The 15,673-nt window shown below is 39.3% G+C and overlaps 1 protein-coding gene across 1 annotated transcript in view; it reads left to right on the forward strand.

The window, feature by feature from the left end:
* Positions 1 to 15,673, forward strand: part of nfic (nuclear factor I/C) — a 55,031-nt gene that overhangs the window by 22,734 nt on the left and 16,624 nt on the right. The window contains exons 4-8 of the mRNA XM_017434742.3: positions 6,273 to 6,456; positions 9,465 to 9,539; positions 9,722 to 9,796; positions 11,138 to 11,270; positions 13,412 to 13,533. Of these exons, the coding sequence (XP_017290231.1) occupies positions 6,273 to 6,456; positions 9,465 to 9,539; positions 9,722 to 9,796; positions 11,138 to 11,270; positions 13,412 to 13,533 (589 nt within the window). The remainder of the gene's footprint in view (positions 1 to 6,272; positions 6,457 to 9,464; positions 9,540 to 9,721; positions 9,797 to 11,137; positions 11,271 to 13,411; positions 13,534 to 15,673) is intronic.

Genomic DNA, 15,673 nt, shown 5'->3' on the forward strand with positions numbered 1-15,673 from the left:
TCGTAGAAAACTCTCAACTTGGCCGGGAATGGTGTTTGGAATTTGATCTTTTTTTCCCAGAGGACCCGCTTCGCTTCAGTGTATTCACGTCGCCGCTTTAACACGTCTGGAGCATAATCGTGGTCCACTATGACTTTTCTCCCCGCCACTGTGAAGCCTTTCTTTTGCCAGGCTCGTTTTAGTACTTCGTCTTTTACCTTAGATGTGTTGAACTTGACTATTATGGAACGTGGGGGGGCTTCAGGCGGAGCTCTGGGCCCCAGAGAGCGGTGAGCTCTTTCTATGTTCAGGTCGAGTGAAGCCGGAATGTCCAGTTTATCTCGGAGTAGGTTGTCTATGAAGGCTGAGATGGACGGCGAGTCATCCTCCGAGCCCTCTGCAATGCCATGGAGCCTCAGGTTGTCCCTTCTCGATCTCCCCTCGAGATCCACCAGCTTAGCCTCGAACTCGTCTTGTACTTTACTTAGCTTGATAGCTAGCTCTTCGAGCTGCTGAATTCTGTTCTCCGCTTCTAAGATACGCGTCTCTGCCTCTTCCAGTCTAATGTTCACATTCTTTATCTCCTCTTTAAGCTCTCGGAAGCCATCACCATTCTCTCGACGTGATTCTCTTAGTTCTTGGAGAATAGTTTGTAAGTTAGCTGTCTCGTTAGCTGAGTCGTTAGCCGCTAATGAAGCTTCCGAGTCCGAGAGGTTAGCCATACCTTCTTCGTCCGTTTCTTCTCTTACCGTTGATTTTCGGGACACCAAAGTGCACCTTGATTTGGATTTGGGCATTCCGGCTCACTTTTATGTTTATTTTACATCCCGCATTTGTAGGTAATTTCTGCTTTTTTAAAAAATTGTCGGGGAGCCACCTGGTTAAGCTGTCGCCATCTTGCTTGCTCACCCGGAAGTCTGCAGTGGTTCTAATGTCATTTTTAAAGTTTGACCAAAAATGTCTACAACTCTGTCATTTCTCATCATATGATGATCTATTTATTATTTTACATTGTATATTATATTTAATTCAGGGAATAATGTTCTTTGTCACCACAACGGTTTTCTGTCAACTGTAAAAATCAACTGTAAAAATTTGGTCCTGTTAAAGTTATTCAGTCTGAAACTGCTTTCAACAAATAAAGTGAACGAGAGCTAAAGTTTTATCCAATCAGAGCAGAGCATGGCAGGATTGGGGCAGGCAGTGTTACTAACTTACACACTTTATCGCTTCATTTAGTGAGTTTTCAGACCCCTCTAATGACTAGTTTTCAGAGAACTGTCTAGTGACTTTTTCTGGTGTTTTTGGAGGCTTTTGAAGAGTGACATGAATGCAAGTTTGTTTTTTTCCCAAAGAGCAGCAGGTGCTGCAGTGAACCTTCCTCCATCTCACAGAGCTCACAGTCAGAGCAGGAGAGATTCACCCCACTGCATCCAGACAGTGTGAAGCTGATGCTGATAATTGCTCATAATTTCTATTGACAGACACCACGACAAATGTTCAGGAATATTTTTGTTTGATTTAGTGGAGTTATTTATTTGACATACACTATATTGCCAAAAATATTTACTCACCCATCCAAGTCATTGAATTTGGCTGTTCCAATCACTTCCATGGCCACAGGTGTTAAAATCAAGCACATAGGTGTGCAGATTGCTTGTATAAACATTTGTGAAAGAATGGGTCGCTCTCAGGAGTTCAATGAATTCCAGCATGGTACCGTGATAGGATGCCCCCTGTTCAATAAGTCCAGTCATGAAATTTTCTGGAGGTGATTGGGAAACAGCAACTCGGCCACATAAAATCACAGAGCAGGCTCAGCGGATGCTGAGGCACATAGAGCACAGAGGTCCCCAACGTTCTGCAGAGTCAGTAGTTACAGACCTCCAAACTTCATGTTGCCTTCAGATTAGCTCAAGAACACTGCATATAGAGTTAAAGTTTCATTCATTTCAGAACAAGGCAGTTCAAAGTGTTTTACATCGTACAAACACAAAATTTAAAACTCATAAAAACACCATACAACATACAAAAGAGAGCTTCATGGAAGGGTTTTTTTCATGGCTGAGCAGCTGCATATAAGCCTTACATCACAGTGCAATGCAAAGTGTCAGATGTGAAGGAGTAAAGCACACCGCCACTGGACTCTACAGCAGTGGAGATGTGTTCTCTGGAGTGATTAATCATGCTTCTCTGTCTGGCAATCTGATGGATGAGTCTGAGTTTGGCTGCTGCCAGGAGACTGCACTGTGACTGCACTGTGCCAAGTGTAAAGTTTGGTGGAGCGGGGATGATGGTGTAGGGTTGGTTTTAGTATTTGGGCTCAGCCGCTTAGTTCTAGTGAAAGGAACTAAGCTCATAATTCCCAGTGAAATTATGAGCTAATTTTTGATCACCTTTTAGCAGACCATCACTTTTTGGCACAACACTTGTGAAGAATGAGGATGAAAAGCATTTGTGTGGCTGCTGATTGGTCCAAAGGGATCCACATGGGCTCTATGGCCGAGGTGCAGCATACTATATGAGAAGTCAAGAAGTCGGTTTGCAGTCAAGTGGTTGTGCGACAATTATTTTCAAACACATCTTTCATAGTCCATGAAACACTCAGAGCAGAAGCTCCTCCCTCCTCCTCCTACAGCGTTAAAACAGGTTTCTTCTCAACTCTCCTGTCCACGTACAGATTTTTGCTCCTCTTACTTGTTTATTAAACAGACTGAGACAGTAGCCTACATGTGTTTGGCATTTGCAGATTTGATGGTGCACAATAATGAGCGGATGAAGGGAACATGTTCCTATGCTGCCCGGCCACCACAGCCACATAGAGCTGCCTGCGTCTCTGCACAGTCTTTTCAAATTCATAGGCTTCTAAGTTTTGTTGGAACAGTTGTAAAGACGGCTGTTTTCTTACAGCCTCGGCTGCTTCTCAGCGTAGGAGTAGAATCAAAATGACTCCATTAAAGCTCACTGTCTTTTCTGCATAAACACACCCATTACAACTTCTGACCAATCACACAATACTTGGTATAAACCCCTGTGAGAAAACATTTGTGTCACAAAGCTGCTGTTTAAACAGAAATGACCCAATCTTTGTCACGCAACCACGTGAACGAGAGGCAACGTCATGACTTCTTATGGAGTATGGAAAGGCCTTTAGTCAGTTTAGTTTACCGTGCGGAAATCTTGGGGATCCCTAGTGGCCGCGGAGCCCTAAGCAGCCGCTTAATTCACTTATAGACAATTTGAGTATACTCCTCTTTTCTTTTTGATTTAACTTTGACATTGAAGAGGTTGTTTTATTTGTTTTGTTTTTTTTATTTTTGGGTAGAAGGCTAATTTATGTTGACTATGATTAATTTATGACAGCAATAAAAGCACAAAATATCCAAGGGGGTGAATACTTTTTTATAGACACTATATATAGTGTATCTTGAAAATAATGTATGTTGAACATTTTTTGGTTTGAAAGTCAGTAAGTAAATCATGACATCTTAATATGAAACATAGACCCCATCTACAGTCCAGATATGCTTTATAAACAGACTTTTTTTTCTTTTTCCACACATTCTAACAAAAAAGCTGAAAAACTCATGCGGTTCTACTCAGTGGCAACATGGTTCTCATTGAGAACATACCAAAATACAGAGAACGTGCTTAGTTTTACAAATGATTCTCCAGAAAAACGTATTTTGTTTTATTTATTGATACCATTCATGATACTGGTGCTTGCTCAGTGGAGCAGGTGGAGCAGCTGCTCATCAATATTCTACAGTGGGGGTGCAAACTGATGTTTTTACTCCTCCATTTTTAACTTTTAAAACAATATAATTCTCAGCAATAAGACACAATCTGTAGTGTTTGTACATTCTAATTTTAGTCTTTAAGTTGCAAACTCAAAAATTAATATTGAAAATTGCTATGTTCTACATCCACCTCCCTCAAGTTTGAGTTGGTTCAGGCCAACTCATCTGGACACAGGTAGTTGCTGCCTTGCTACTCAGACAGCACTCAGCTATGGAGAAGCAAAAACAAACTTAGTTGGTCTTTTAGAGTTTTAACACTGCTGCATCGTTTTTTGGCTATGATTCCGACAGAGTAGAGTAAGAACACTGAAAGGCTATTGATGCTATTTAGGAGCACAAGATGCCCACAAGTTTATACAAGTTGTAAGATATAGACCATTTATGCTGATCTTACTGACATCAACCTACAGCTCATTAATTGTAGAGGATTTTTTTAAATATTGGAATAAATATGGCTTGAAAGCAAAGGTTTTGTAAATGTCTATATCTCTTTTCATATTTAAATTAAACATGGCATTTTGCCACAGTTTGTTTAAAAAATTATTAATGAATATTGTTGACTGGATTTGAACATTGATCTTCTGCATGAAAGCAAGCCGGTTTATCCATTACAGCAACTTAATATGTGCATGGTTCCATTGCTTGCCCTTACTCACTTACACTCCTGATTGTGCTCCTTCACCACACATAAAGAGGCACCTATGATATCTTGTACAATTTTCTCTGTTATTGACCAATTCAGCACACAATCAAAGTTTCTAGAAGACAAGATCAAAACAAAGAGAGACAGATGAAAAAAAAACAATAATAGTGTCTCCACTGCTGTATTAGTCTGTAGGACATGTAAGGCAAGTCACAGTGAGCATGTGTGAAATAAACTGCTGTTATCATTTCTCAGAAGCTCCAAATTTAAGATTACACCAATCCACTATAAATGGACATTAAAAATCCATCCATTTTCTTTACCCGCTTCTCCATTCCGGGTCGCAGGGAGCTGGTGCCTATCCCCAGCAGTCACTGTGCGAGAGGCGGGGGACACCCTGGACAGGTCGCAAGTCCATTGCAGAACCACATAGAGACAAACTAGACAAACAACCATTCACACCTAGGGACAATTTTAGAGTCATCAATTAACCTAACATGCATGTTTTTGGTTTGTGGGAGGAAACCGGAGTAAACCCATGTGTGCACAGGGAGAACATGCAAACTCCACCCAGAAAGGCTCCAGGCCAGGAAGCGATCCTGCAACCTTCTTGCTGTGAGGCACTAACCACTACCCCACTGTGCCACCCCGGACATTAAAAATATGTCTTTTATTTTTTACAATATATAAAATAAAGCAAATCAATAGTGATTTAGTAATTGAAGTAATATCTCACTGGGATGCAACTGTTGGCAACTAGTGGGTGGTCAGTGCTTGTGAGGGAGTCTCCAAATTGTCTTGAAACGTTTGCAGGGTTTCTCCATTTCCTTGCTGGAATTGGAACACAAAATAAATAGTTACAGAGTTGTGTCGGGGGTCTCAAACCCATCTCAGTAGCACTAGAGAAGTATTTTGACTAGCATTTTAAGCAAAAACAGTCTCAAATATTAAATTTTATCTTGAATATTCACCCACCCCCCTCCATTGTGGTTCCCCCAGTCCCATCTATCCCCCTATGTAACCCCCAGTAAAGCTGAGCTCACCCATGACCATAGTTTTCACATTAAAATCCTTTCAAATTAAACTATGATGGCTATAATGATGCTAGGGATGCTCCAAGCATTTTCTTTGGGAGAGGGGTGGGCGCCAGGTGTTGTGTCAAAAAATATACCTTGACTGGAAAAGCATCTTTAGGAAAGAAGTTGTGATGTCACTTCTAGGTTCCAGGTTAAAAAAGAACAGCCTTGTTGGTCACATTAATTCTTCAACTTTTTCCTTTTTAACTAGATTTTGAATATTTAAAAATCGCTGCCCATCCCTAGTTTTGACGCCTGCACAAAAGCTCTCCTCTGACAGAAAACATCTGAGGCAACAGCCCTGAATATCCAGGTCTAGAAACAACACCAGTGATAAATAAAAATTAGATTAAAACTGGTACAAATCTTCATGTCTTCAGTTTAAAATGTACTGAAGTAGATTAAATCATAAGCGTAGGGGCGACTGCCAGAGTGGGTAGGTATGGGCAGAGGTGGGTGAAAAAAATATGTGCACTGCCTAGAATGCAATTTTTCAAGCTGATGCAGCTCACTGATTGTAACTTTAGTGAGACTGCAATTAAAAATCTACTAATTTCTCGCAAATTTTTTTCTCAATTTTGAGTGACCAACTAGTCTTCAACAGTCACAGCCCAGTGAGATACTGGCTTTAGGCGTAAGATGGAAAACTGAGTGGCTTTGACACTGACTCTTTAATACCAGGTATACCTTTAAAACCAGAAACAGGCCCATGCCTCAGAGAGAGTTAGAGTATGTTGCCTTTAGTCATAATGCTTGTGTTGTGTCTTTCCCCAGGTGTGGAGGTTGGACCTGGTGATGGTCATCCTTTTTAAAGGAATTCCTCTGGAAAGCACAGATGGAGAACGACTGGTGAAAGGAGGCCAATGCTCCAATCCTGTGCTCTGTGTCCAGCCTCGCCATATCTCTGTCTCTGTCAAAGAGCTCGACCTCTACCTCGCTTTCTATGTACAAGAAAAAGGTATTTATTATTGCTGGAGGTGTGGTGCCTGGTCTTGAACTACAAGAATATAATGTTGTGAGACTCATTGAGTTGAAGACTGTCTTGCAAACTTTCATGACTTGGTCTTTTGAAACCATTGTTGAAAATGTCTCCACAATTTTAAATTGTTTGTGCAATAGCAGTTTAAACAGACATGTCAGGCAGTAGGACCACAAAGTCACATCCCTCAAGTCATGTTTTTTCTTAAAAATATATTTTTTAATCTCGTTCAGTCTCAGTCTAGTGGACCCAGGCTCCTGTCTCGTCACATCTCGTTACACCCCTCATTATTCAGAAATTTATTGTTTCTTAATTTTATATTCATGTTTAGACTCGTTATAGTTTAGCAAAAATTTTGGAATAAGCTAACTGCATTTGAAGTGGAAAATCTGTGACACTAAGATAGAAAAACTGCAATAAATGTGTATCCCCCACCATTGAAAGATGAAAGTGGACAATAATGTTTTTGCCTGTGTCTGAGTGTGTGCATGTGTTTGTGTGTGTCTTTTAGCAAATTGTCTTATGAACCACTAGATGGACTTTATTGAAACTTTCAGGAAATAGTCATTGGATGTTTATGTATGTAATAAATGCAAACATCTAAAATTATGTACTGTGTATGTACAGACACATTTGTGTGTACCTTTTCATTAAGGACAGAAAAACCAACAAAGGTCACAGAGATAACTTGAAACTGACAAAAGTCACTAATAAAACTCAGTCACTGCTTTTGAATTTTAGTTCAACAGAATTATTTAAAAAAACAAATCAATGAAACTGACCTTGACATAAAGAATGGTACCCTTAATATCTTGTTGCACAACCTTTTGAGGCAACCTCTGCAATCAGGTGATTTCTGTCCCTCTCTCTGAGACTTCTGCACCTCTCAGCAGGTATTTTGGTCCACTCCTACTGATCAAACTGCTCCATCTGTCTCAGGTTTGAAGGGTTTCTTCTCCAGATTGCTTATTTTAGCTTCTTCCACAGATGTTCAACAGATGTTCGATCAGGGCTCAGTAGGCCAATTCTTGGATGTTTTTAGCTAGCTGTGTGTTTTGGGTCATTATCATGTTAGACAACTCATGGCCTATGACTGAGACCAAGCTTTCTGACCCTGTGCAGCACATTTCACTCCAGAATGCCTTGACAGTCTTGATATATCTTTGTACTCTCATAATAAATTAGAGACACCCTGTGCCAGATGCAGCAAAGCAGCCCCAGAACATAACAGAGCCTCCTCCATGTTTCACTGTAGGGACAGTGTTCTTTTCTTGATATGCTTCATTTTTGGCTCTATGAACATAGAGCTGATGGGGCTTCAATTTTGTCTCATCTGTACAAAGGACATTCTCCCAGAGGATTTGAGGCTTGTCAGTATGAGTTTTGGCAAATTCCAGTCTTACTTTTTATGGTTTGGTGTCCTTCTCTGTCATCTTCTTTAGCTCTACATTGGCTGAAACAATGACTGATGGTGCAATTGGACACTGATGTACCTTGAACTTTGAGTTCATCTCTAATTTCATTAGAAGTTGTTCTGAGCTCTATGGTTACCATTTGTATTACCTGTCTCTTCAATTTGTCATTAGTTTTCCTCTTGTGGCCATTTCCAGTCCTGTAGACAATAAACTGCTGAATAATCTGAGCAACTGTAGTCACATCCAGCTGCTTGGAGATGGTCTTATAGCCTTTACCTTTAACATGATGTCAATCATTTTCTAAGCTCCTGAGACAACTCTGTCCTCAGCTTTCTGTGGTCCATGTTCAGTGTGGTACACACCACGATACCAAACAGCACAGTGACTACTTGTAACCCTTTACAAAGACTGACTGACTGACTACAAGATTGAATTTGTGTCAGCAAAAAATAAAGTTTTTATTATAATTATTAACCATTGTGTCATCTACGTATACTCCAAGATAGACAAAACAAGAAGTGGATAATTTCAATGATAGATTATTGACCAGATACTCTTTTGCCTCTCTATTTACAGCAAATACCTCACTTTTGTCAAGATAAAGTTTATATCCAGACATTTTACCAAATGCATCTAGGACTGAAAAGGCAGCAGGGATGGAGGGTGACAGGTCAGACAGGAGTAACTGGAGGTCAGCAACATACGGGCAACAGGGCAACCTTCAACTCTGCAGCGTTTTTAGTTTTGTTGGATATTACTTGTTGTAAGACTGTAAAACAATAGACAGAGGCTCTATTACAATGGCAAAAAAGAGGTCTTAATGGGCATCTCTGTCTATTGCAGTGGTTCCCCTAGGTGGGTGCAGTGCCATTGCAAGGGGGGGGGGGGGGAGATGGATGAATGAAAAAAAAAAAAAAACAGTGCCTGACTAAGTATGATGGACAGGTTTTTAACCCCATTTTGCACAGAGGCTTTTTTTAATGTATTGATAGCAACGTGGAATATTGTTACAAATAAAAAAAATATGTTTGAAATAACACTGACAGCAAAGAATACACTTCTACAGTATAGAACTAAAAAAAAAACTGTTACACAAAAGTGTTTCACTGCAAAGATGGTTTGTAGTTTGTTTTGTTGCAAATGAAGTGTGAAATAAACTTCAGTGGAGTTTGAAAACAAAATATGTGTTTATGTCTGGTTGAACGATGTGTGTGCCCGGTTGATTTTTTTTTCTTTTGTTTGAGGGGGGGGGGGTATTTTATTGTAAACCACAGGGGGGCTCAGAAGAAAATCTTTAGGAACCACTGGTCTATTGTAACATATCTGAAACATATTCAAGTGAATGTAATGTTTTTAGTGTTTTATAAAAGGTGTGAAGCTGATATTGTGCTGGGCTAGCGTAAAGTTTTGCTGACTGTGGAAAAAAAGAAATCATAAAAATTGTAATACAAATTCAGAATTTACAGATCTGAACATTTGTAGGAACATGAGACAGTGATTATGTTTTCTGCAGCCTTTCCTTTTTTATGAGCTAAAAGTCAGGAATGGTTTTTTTTCTGTCTTGATCTGCAGAGGCGGAGCAGACCAGCAGTCCCAGTCATGCTGGAGTGGGTTCGGATCAGGATGACAGTCGGACGGCCGCTATAGGTAGCAGATCTATTTAATACCCAGCATTTTGTTTTGCAACCTGTTTATATGCACTAATGTGTCATAATATCCAGTTATATGTGGCAAGTCACAATTTAACTTTAATGTCATGAACTCTGATCCTGGCACCTACATGTGAGCATATAAATATAAATTCGCTGTTCCCGGTTATCTTTTTGCAGATGGTCCAGAGTTCCAAGAAAGTTTTGTGGCATCAGGAGTTTTTAGTGTTGCCGAGCTGGTCCAAGTTTCAAGAAGTAAGTCATCAGCCACCATTTTCTTCAGCACGAATCCTTCTACAGCCTGTGTTGGAGTAACACTAACAACATTATCAAATAAAAAAGTGCAGTTTTTTTTTAAGAGAAGCTCACTCTGATGACTTTCCTGGGATGTAAAAAGGTTAATAACCACCTCGTAAAAGATTTGTTAGCTACACTTGCTGTTAGCCAGTCCTTTTGCTGAAACCAGGTCACAGAAAAACTTTGGTTTTGCTGCTTTTCCTTTTTTGAATATCCTTTGGTCTACTTGCCCCCAATTTCTTCACTTCCAGTGTTTCTCCTAAAGACATTATGGAGAATGGGTGAGAAATTAAATAATACACCTCGTTTATGTTTATCTTGCCCATCATCACACTGATCTGTCTATGTGAAACTACGTCCGCTTACACTCCCGCTCGAGGCACATTATTGTACATCGAAGCTCACTGGCTAAAGCCTGAGGCCTTGGGCGGGACTAACTAGCCCAAATGAACATTAAACAGGGGGGGGACAAGATGCCTGTCAATCATTCTGTACCACAAAAGACATTAAAGGGGACCTTGAACGAGTCAGGATAGGTCTGTGGACTATACAAAACATGTTAATTAAATTTAATACTCAAAATCATTCACCTGGTCAGTTCTGCCTGTTTTGAGCTCATTTCTGAATGAGCGGTTTTAGGGTTACGTCACTATTATGCAAATAAGCTGCTGTTGGCCTTGCCCCCCAACTCAGTGTCCCGTCTCAAAACATAAAAACTGACTGAAGGATTATACTAATTTCTGATAAAATCAAAAATTGGTATTCTGTTGCATCAATTAGTGAGATTGTGTTGTACGTAACTGAACTTTCTCTCTGTGTCACTAAAAATCTAGAAATAATATCCTTTACGTTATTAGACATATAATAGCACCTTTACAGATTTATCTCTGTTTGTGCACATCTCAAAACATTTAACTATACCATATCACGGGAAATGAGGTCAGATGGTGATTGGAAGCTGCGCAGGATAAAACAGAGCAACTGTTCTGTTGTCCGTTTTTGTCCATTTATTTTTTTGTAGTTCTGTTCTCTTTGATCATGCCTAACACATACTCTGAGTGTGACATCTTGCAAAATTGCACGAGATTGTGCTTAGTGTTGTTTTAAAGTTTTTGACCAAAAATGGCTACAATTACATAATTTCTTAACATAAGATGGTCTTAGTTTAAACCTCTGGCATGAAAGGTGGTTGGCGATATGCATTTCGATTTCCATTAAGTTAGCAGAAAAAGTATTGTATGGCTGACATTCAGCTTTGTTTCTTGTTGTTTTAACACTGTGTGTACTTTCCACATTCAGTTCCAGTTGTAACTGGAGTTGTACCTGGTTTCTCCATGGGGGATCTCCAGGGTCATCTGGCCTATGACCTGAACCAGTCCATTAACCAGCCGGTCAGCCTGAAGCGATCACTGGCCAGCACTTCATCCAGTGGGTATGTTCTCACCAAACACTCGTCTGCATCAAGTGCCTTGTATTTACCCATGTCATTAAGAATGACCTGCTCTGTTTATTCAAATTAGCCTGATTACATTGTGTTAGCTAGTTAAGTCAAAATGTTACAAACATCTGGGAATTTCATTAGATTTTGTTTATGGGGTTTTGATGAAAAAAGGAGCAGGAAGCTGAGGTAAATTGGCCAGTAGAAATTTCTGTCTAACACCATACCAGTTGATGCTACACTGCTGTTAAACCAGTATCTCACTGAGCTGCGACTGCTGGAGACAGGTTGGTGAATGGCATTCACAAGGGAGTCTCCAAAATGTCTCAAAACATTTTCCTGGAACTTTCAGTTTCCTCACGTGTGTTCTGGAGGCTCGCAGTGTTATCGCGTGAATTTTGAGTCAGTGTAAGTATTTTGAACCCATCTTAAACCCTGCTAGGTTTTGCTGCAGGCACCTTGAACCCATCTAAATTTTGTTTTGAGTGTCTCATACTTGTCTTAGATATGAGAATCCTGGAACAAAACTATCTTGATTTAGTTGCAGGTGCCTCAACCTCAAGTCTAGAACTCTAGAGTAGTATTTTGACACCTGAACATCAGATCTGGTTGATCCAAATACTCAGGAGTCTGAGGTTTGAATTAACCTGGATCATACATGTTCTCTGGCAGACTGCTGCTATGTCTGCAAATTAGTAGATTCAACAAAAAAATAGCTGAATCCCTAGAAACGCTGCAGATTCAGGTGAGTCAGGTAAAAATCACACTGGAAAAACAGCTGACTCAGATAAGTCGTACATACAGGTTTACATACGTTTTTCATACACAACATACATTTTACAAAAGTTAATATTTTGGTTAACTTGCATTTGATTTGCACATTTTGTTTTTGTTCTATCATTTGTAAGTTGTTTATTGGTGTGTGGAGTTGTAAAAAAAACAAAAATAATTAAAATCCACCATCATATTTTGTTTTTATTTATTTATTTTGCCAATGGGGAGTGGGGAATGCGCAGCTTAACCGACTTAAGTGAACCAGATCACTTTAGTGATTAACTCGAGTCCATGAAGTGAACTGAATTTACCAGCTCTTCTGAACATTTCTCCCCTCTGACAGAAAATGTTTGAGGCTACAGCCCTGAAAGTCCAGTTCAGTACAGGAATGATAAATAGTAATTATTAGAAATCTTCATTTCTTAAGTGTACTCCAGTAGACTAAACCATAAACATGTGGGTGACTACCAGGGTGGAAACAAAGCGGGCCGAGGTGGGTATAATGGAAGAATAAAATAATATGCATAGTTTAAAAAAAGGTTTGCAAGCCATCCACACAAAAATAAGTTGTTTATTTTAAACTGGACACTCAAAACAGCCACATGGCACCTGAAAATGTGCCTCCTTTTTGTAGTTTTGAGTCTCCAGCAGTTGCATGGCAGTGAGGTTCGACCTTAACTGTGCTGCTGGACTGCAGCTCACTGTCGAGAACAACGTTAACAGAATGGAATCCAAATGTTGGTTTTCCAAAGTTGCAATTTTTTTGACAATTCACAGCAAAGCAACATGCTAATTTTTGACAGAACTCATCTTAGGCTCCCTCATTCACCTTTTAGCAGATTGCAACAAATCCTCCTTCAGCTTTTACATTCACTAACATTTGTTTGTAGTGAAGCTGTATATGCTGATATAATGCTACACTTTTAAATGAATGGTAAGTCACCATCTTTTATATTTTGTGTGCATTTTGGATGCTTTGATTGGAATTATTTTTTCTTTATTTGCCTTTTATTTACTGCATACACTATGTAAAAACAAATTAAAATCCAAAACGGACATTTACATGTTTTCTTCAGATTAAACACTGATAAAGTCATCTTATTGTTTGTTTAATTCAAAAGACATGTTTACAGAGTTGGTTATGGGCATTTTACCATAAATTTGAACAAAACATAAGGTTAGTGAAGTATTTGTGAATGGTACACGTTAGCTACTATGCTCACTGATGAAAAGATGTTCCTTTTGAAATGTTGAGCCCCTCCAGTCTCCAGAACCCATCTCCCCACCACTGACCAGTTAAACATTTACTCTGTAGTTTCATCTTGGACCAAAGTTTTGGGTGTCTGTATCTGTGTCTGCAGAAGTAAACATCTGAAATCTGGTTCCATAGAGGAAGATGCTGACAGTCCAGGAGGAGAATATTATCACTCACCTTCATCTCCTGCAAGCAGCTCCAGAAACTGGACTGATGACATAGAAGGAGGTAACAGATCTTCACATACAGGCCAGTGAAAGCTTTCCTTTGAATAAAAGGGCTACCGTATTTTACGGACTAGAAGCCTTGAATTTTCTCAAAAAAACGACAGTGCGCCTTATAATCCGGAGCACCTTATATATGTAAGAAGTTGTAATGTTTTAGTACGACTAAGCATTAAGGCTCAGTTACAGTCGCGCAGGGCTCCGTGGATGGTGCGCTGACCTGAGCAAGCAGTGCAGGCGTTTCTACTTGACGCTTATGTCGGTGCAGTATTCTTCCGTTCTTTGTGATCTCTCATAGAGGGATCATATAAATGCTGATACAGGCAAACCAGCTCCGCTAGAGCACCGAAACCGTCCATTTTGAATGGAGCGCGCCGCGCGGTCTGCGTGATGTTACAAAAAAATGGCAGGTGCACGACGATGTGCCTTATAGTCCAGTGCACTTTTTATATGACAGAAGTTCGAAAATGGACCATTCATTGACAGTGTGTCTTATAATCCAGTGCACCCTATAGTGCGGAAAATACGGTAACTGTCCTTGAAGAAATGTCATCCTTTGCCTTTTATGCTGCCTGAGTTTTAGACTAAGATAATCTTGTGATGAGAAGTTGTAGCCGTTGTGTTCAGCCTGGTCAAAGTGACAATATGCACAATGTCATGTGATATTGGCAACCAAGGTTATTCAAATGTAAATGTACATCCAGTTACTGCAGACTGAATTTTTCATTCATTTCTGTCCAGTGGTTCATGAGATATTTTCTTAACAAACAGACAAATAAACACACACGGACACGGACATAAACCTGATCACCCACTTTTGTCTTTTATTAGTGGATAATGATAAGTTTATGTCTGCAGACACATAATCCTGTGAGAAAATGCCATTGCAGCATTGATGCCACTAACACTCTTTGCTACATGAACACACTGGGGTTAGTCTCTATCAGTGACAGCTACAGAGAAAGGTGATCTATTTAGTGCATAAATTGTGTGAATACTGAGTCAGCATTCAAGCTATTGTTTTCCTGTTTTTATTTTTCTCTCTGTTTAATCGAACTACTTCTGCATACTTTGTGCTATTTTTGTCATATCAAAATGTTCAGCTCATTCAGGAGATACTTTTGGATTTTGTCATTTTTAAATTTAAAAAAAAAATCTTTGTTTACAAACATTTTTCCCATAGAAATACAGTAAGATCTCTACAATTCCTTTAAAAACATTTTTCTAGTCTGCTCTAAAAAATCTGGCTCTGATTTTGAGTTCTTTTTCTACTTTCAGCTTTTACCTACCATTCTGCTACCTTTAGCAAGTATGTTGTTACTTTGAGCTTTTATCTAGTGTTCTTTTTTTAGCTTTAACAACTCAGTTTCATCTTCTTCAGCAAGTTTCAGCACAGTTATTTTCATAACTTCAGTGGAGTGAGTTTCTGAACAGCAGCATCACTAATGGAGAATAAATTGTAATGAAAAGCTCCATCATCCTCTTATAAAAACAAATTCATTCCCCCAAATAAATCTGCCTGCTCCCCCTGTGACTAGCATGTCTGAAACTCCCAATTATTTCCTGAAATATCTACTGAAGATATAAAATTAATTATGGTGGCCAACAGGTGCAAACGCGCAGCAAACAGCTGAATGCAATGAAAACACGAGTGATGCAAACTAGTGCTGGGCGATATGGAAAAAATCCTATATCCCGATATGGACAATTTTATATCACGATAACGATATATATCACGATATACCCTAATTGCCTACGTTGTCAGTTATTCTCTGAAAAAATATGAAAAAATAATCTCATTTTTTACCTTTTCCAAGCTTTATTTTGAAGTGACATTTAACTAAACTTTCACAAATAAGATCTGCTGCATTTTAGTGCAGCAATATATATGTACCTGTTACGACCCAACAATATCAAATGACAACAGACTCCATTATCTTCGGCCGGCTATAGTTTTACTTTTCACAACATTCCCGGCTCTTTTACAACTTGTTTGACCTTGCACTGTTTGGATTGTTAAATATTCTTTTTCGTGTTTCTTCTTTAAGTGATAGAAGAGGTTTGTTGTGTTGGCGTCAGATGAGAAAACAGTCTAATAGCAGAGTTAGCATTAGCATTAGCAGAGTTAGCATTAGCATTAGCAG

The sequence above is a fragment of the Kryptolebias marmoratus genome, linkage group LG18 (genome assembly GCF_001649575.2).
Source record: "Kryptolebias marmoratus isolate JLee-2015 linkage group LG18, ASM164957v2, whole genome shotgun sequence".
In the NCBI taxonomy this organism is placed as follows: Eukaryota; Metazoa; Chordata; class Actinopteri; order Cyprinodontiformes; family Rivulidae; genus Kryptolebias; species Kryptolebias marmoratus.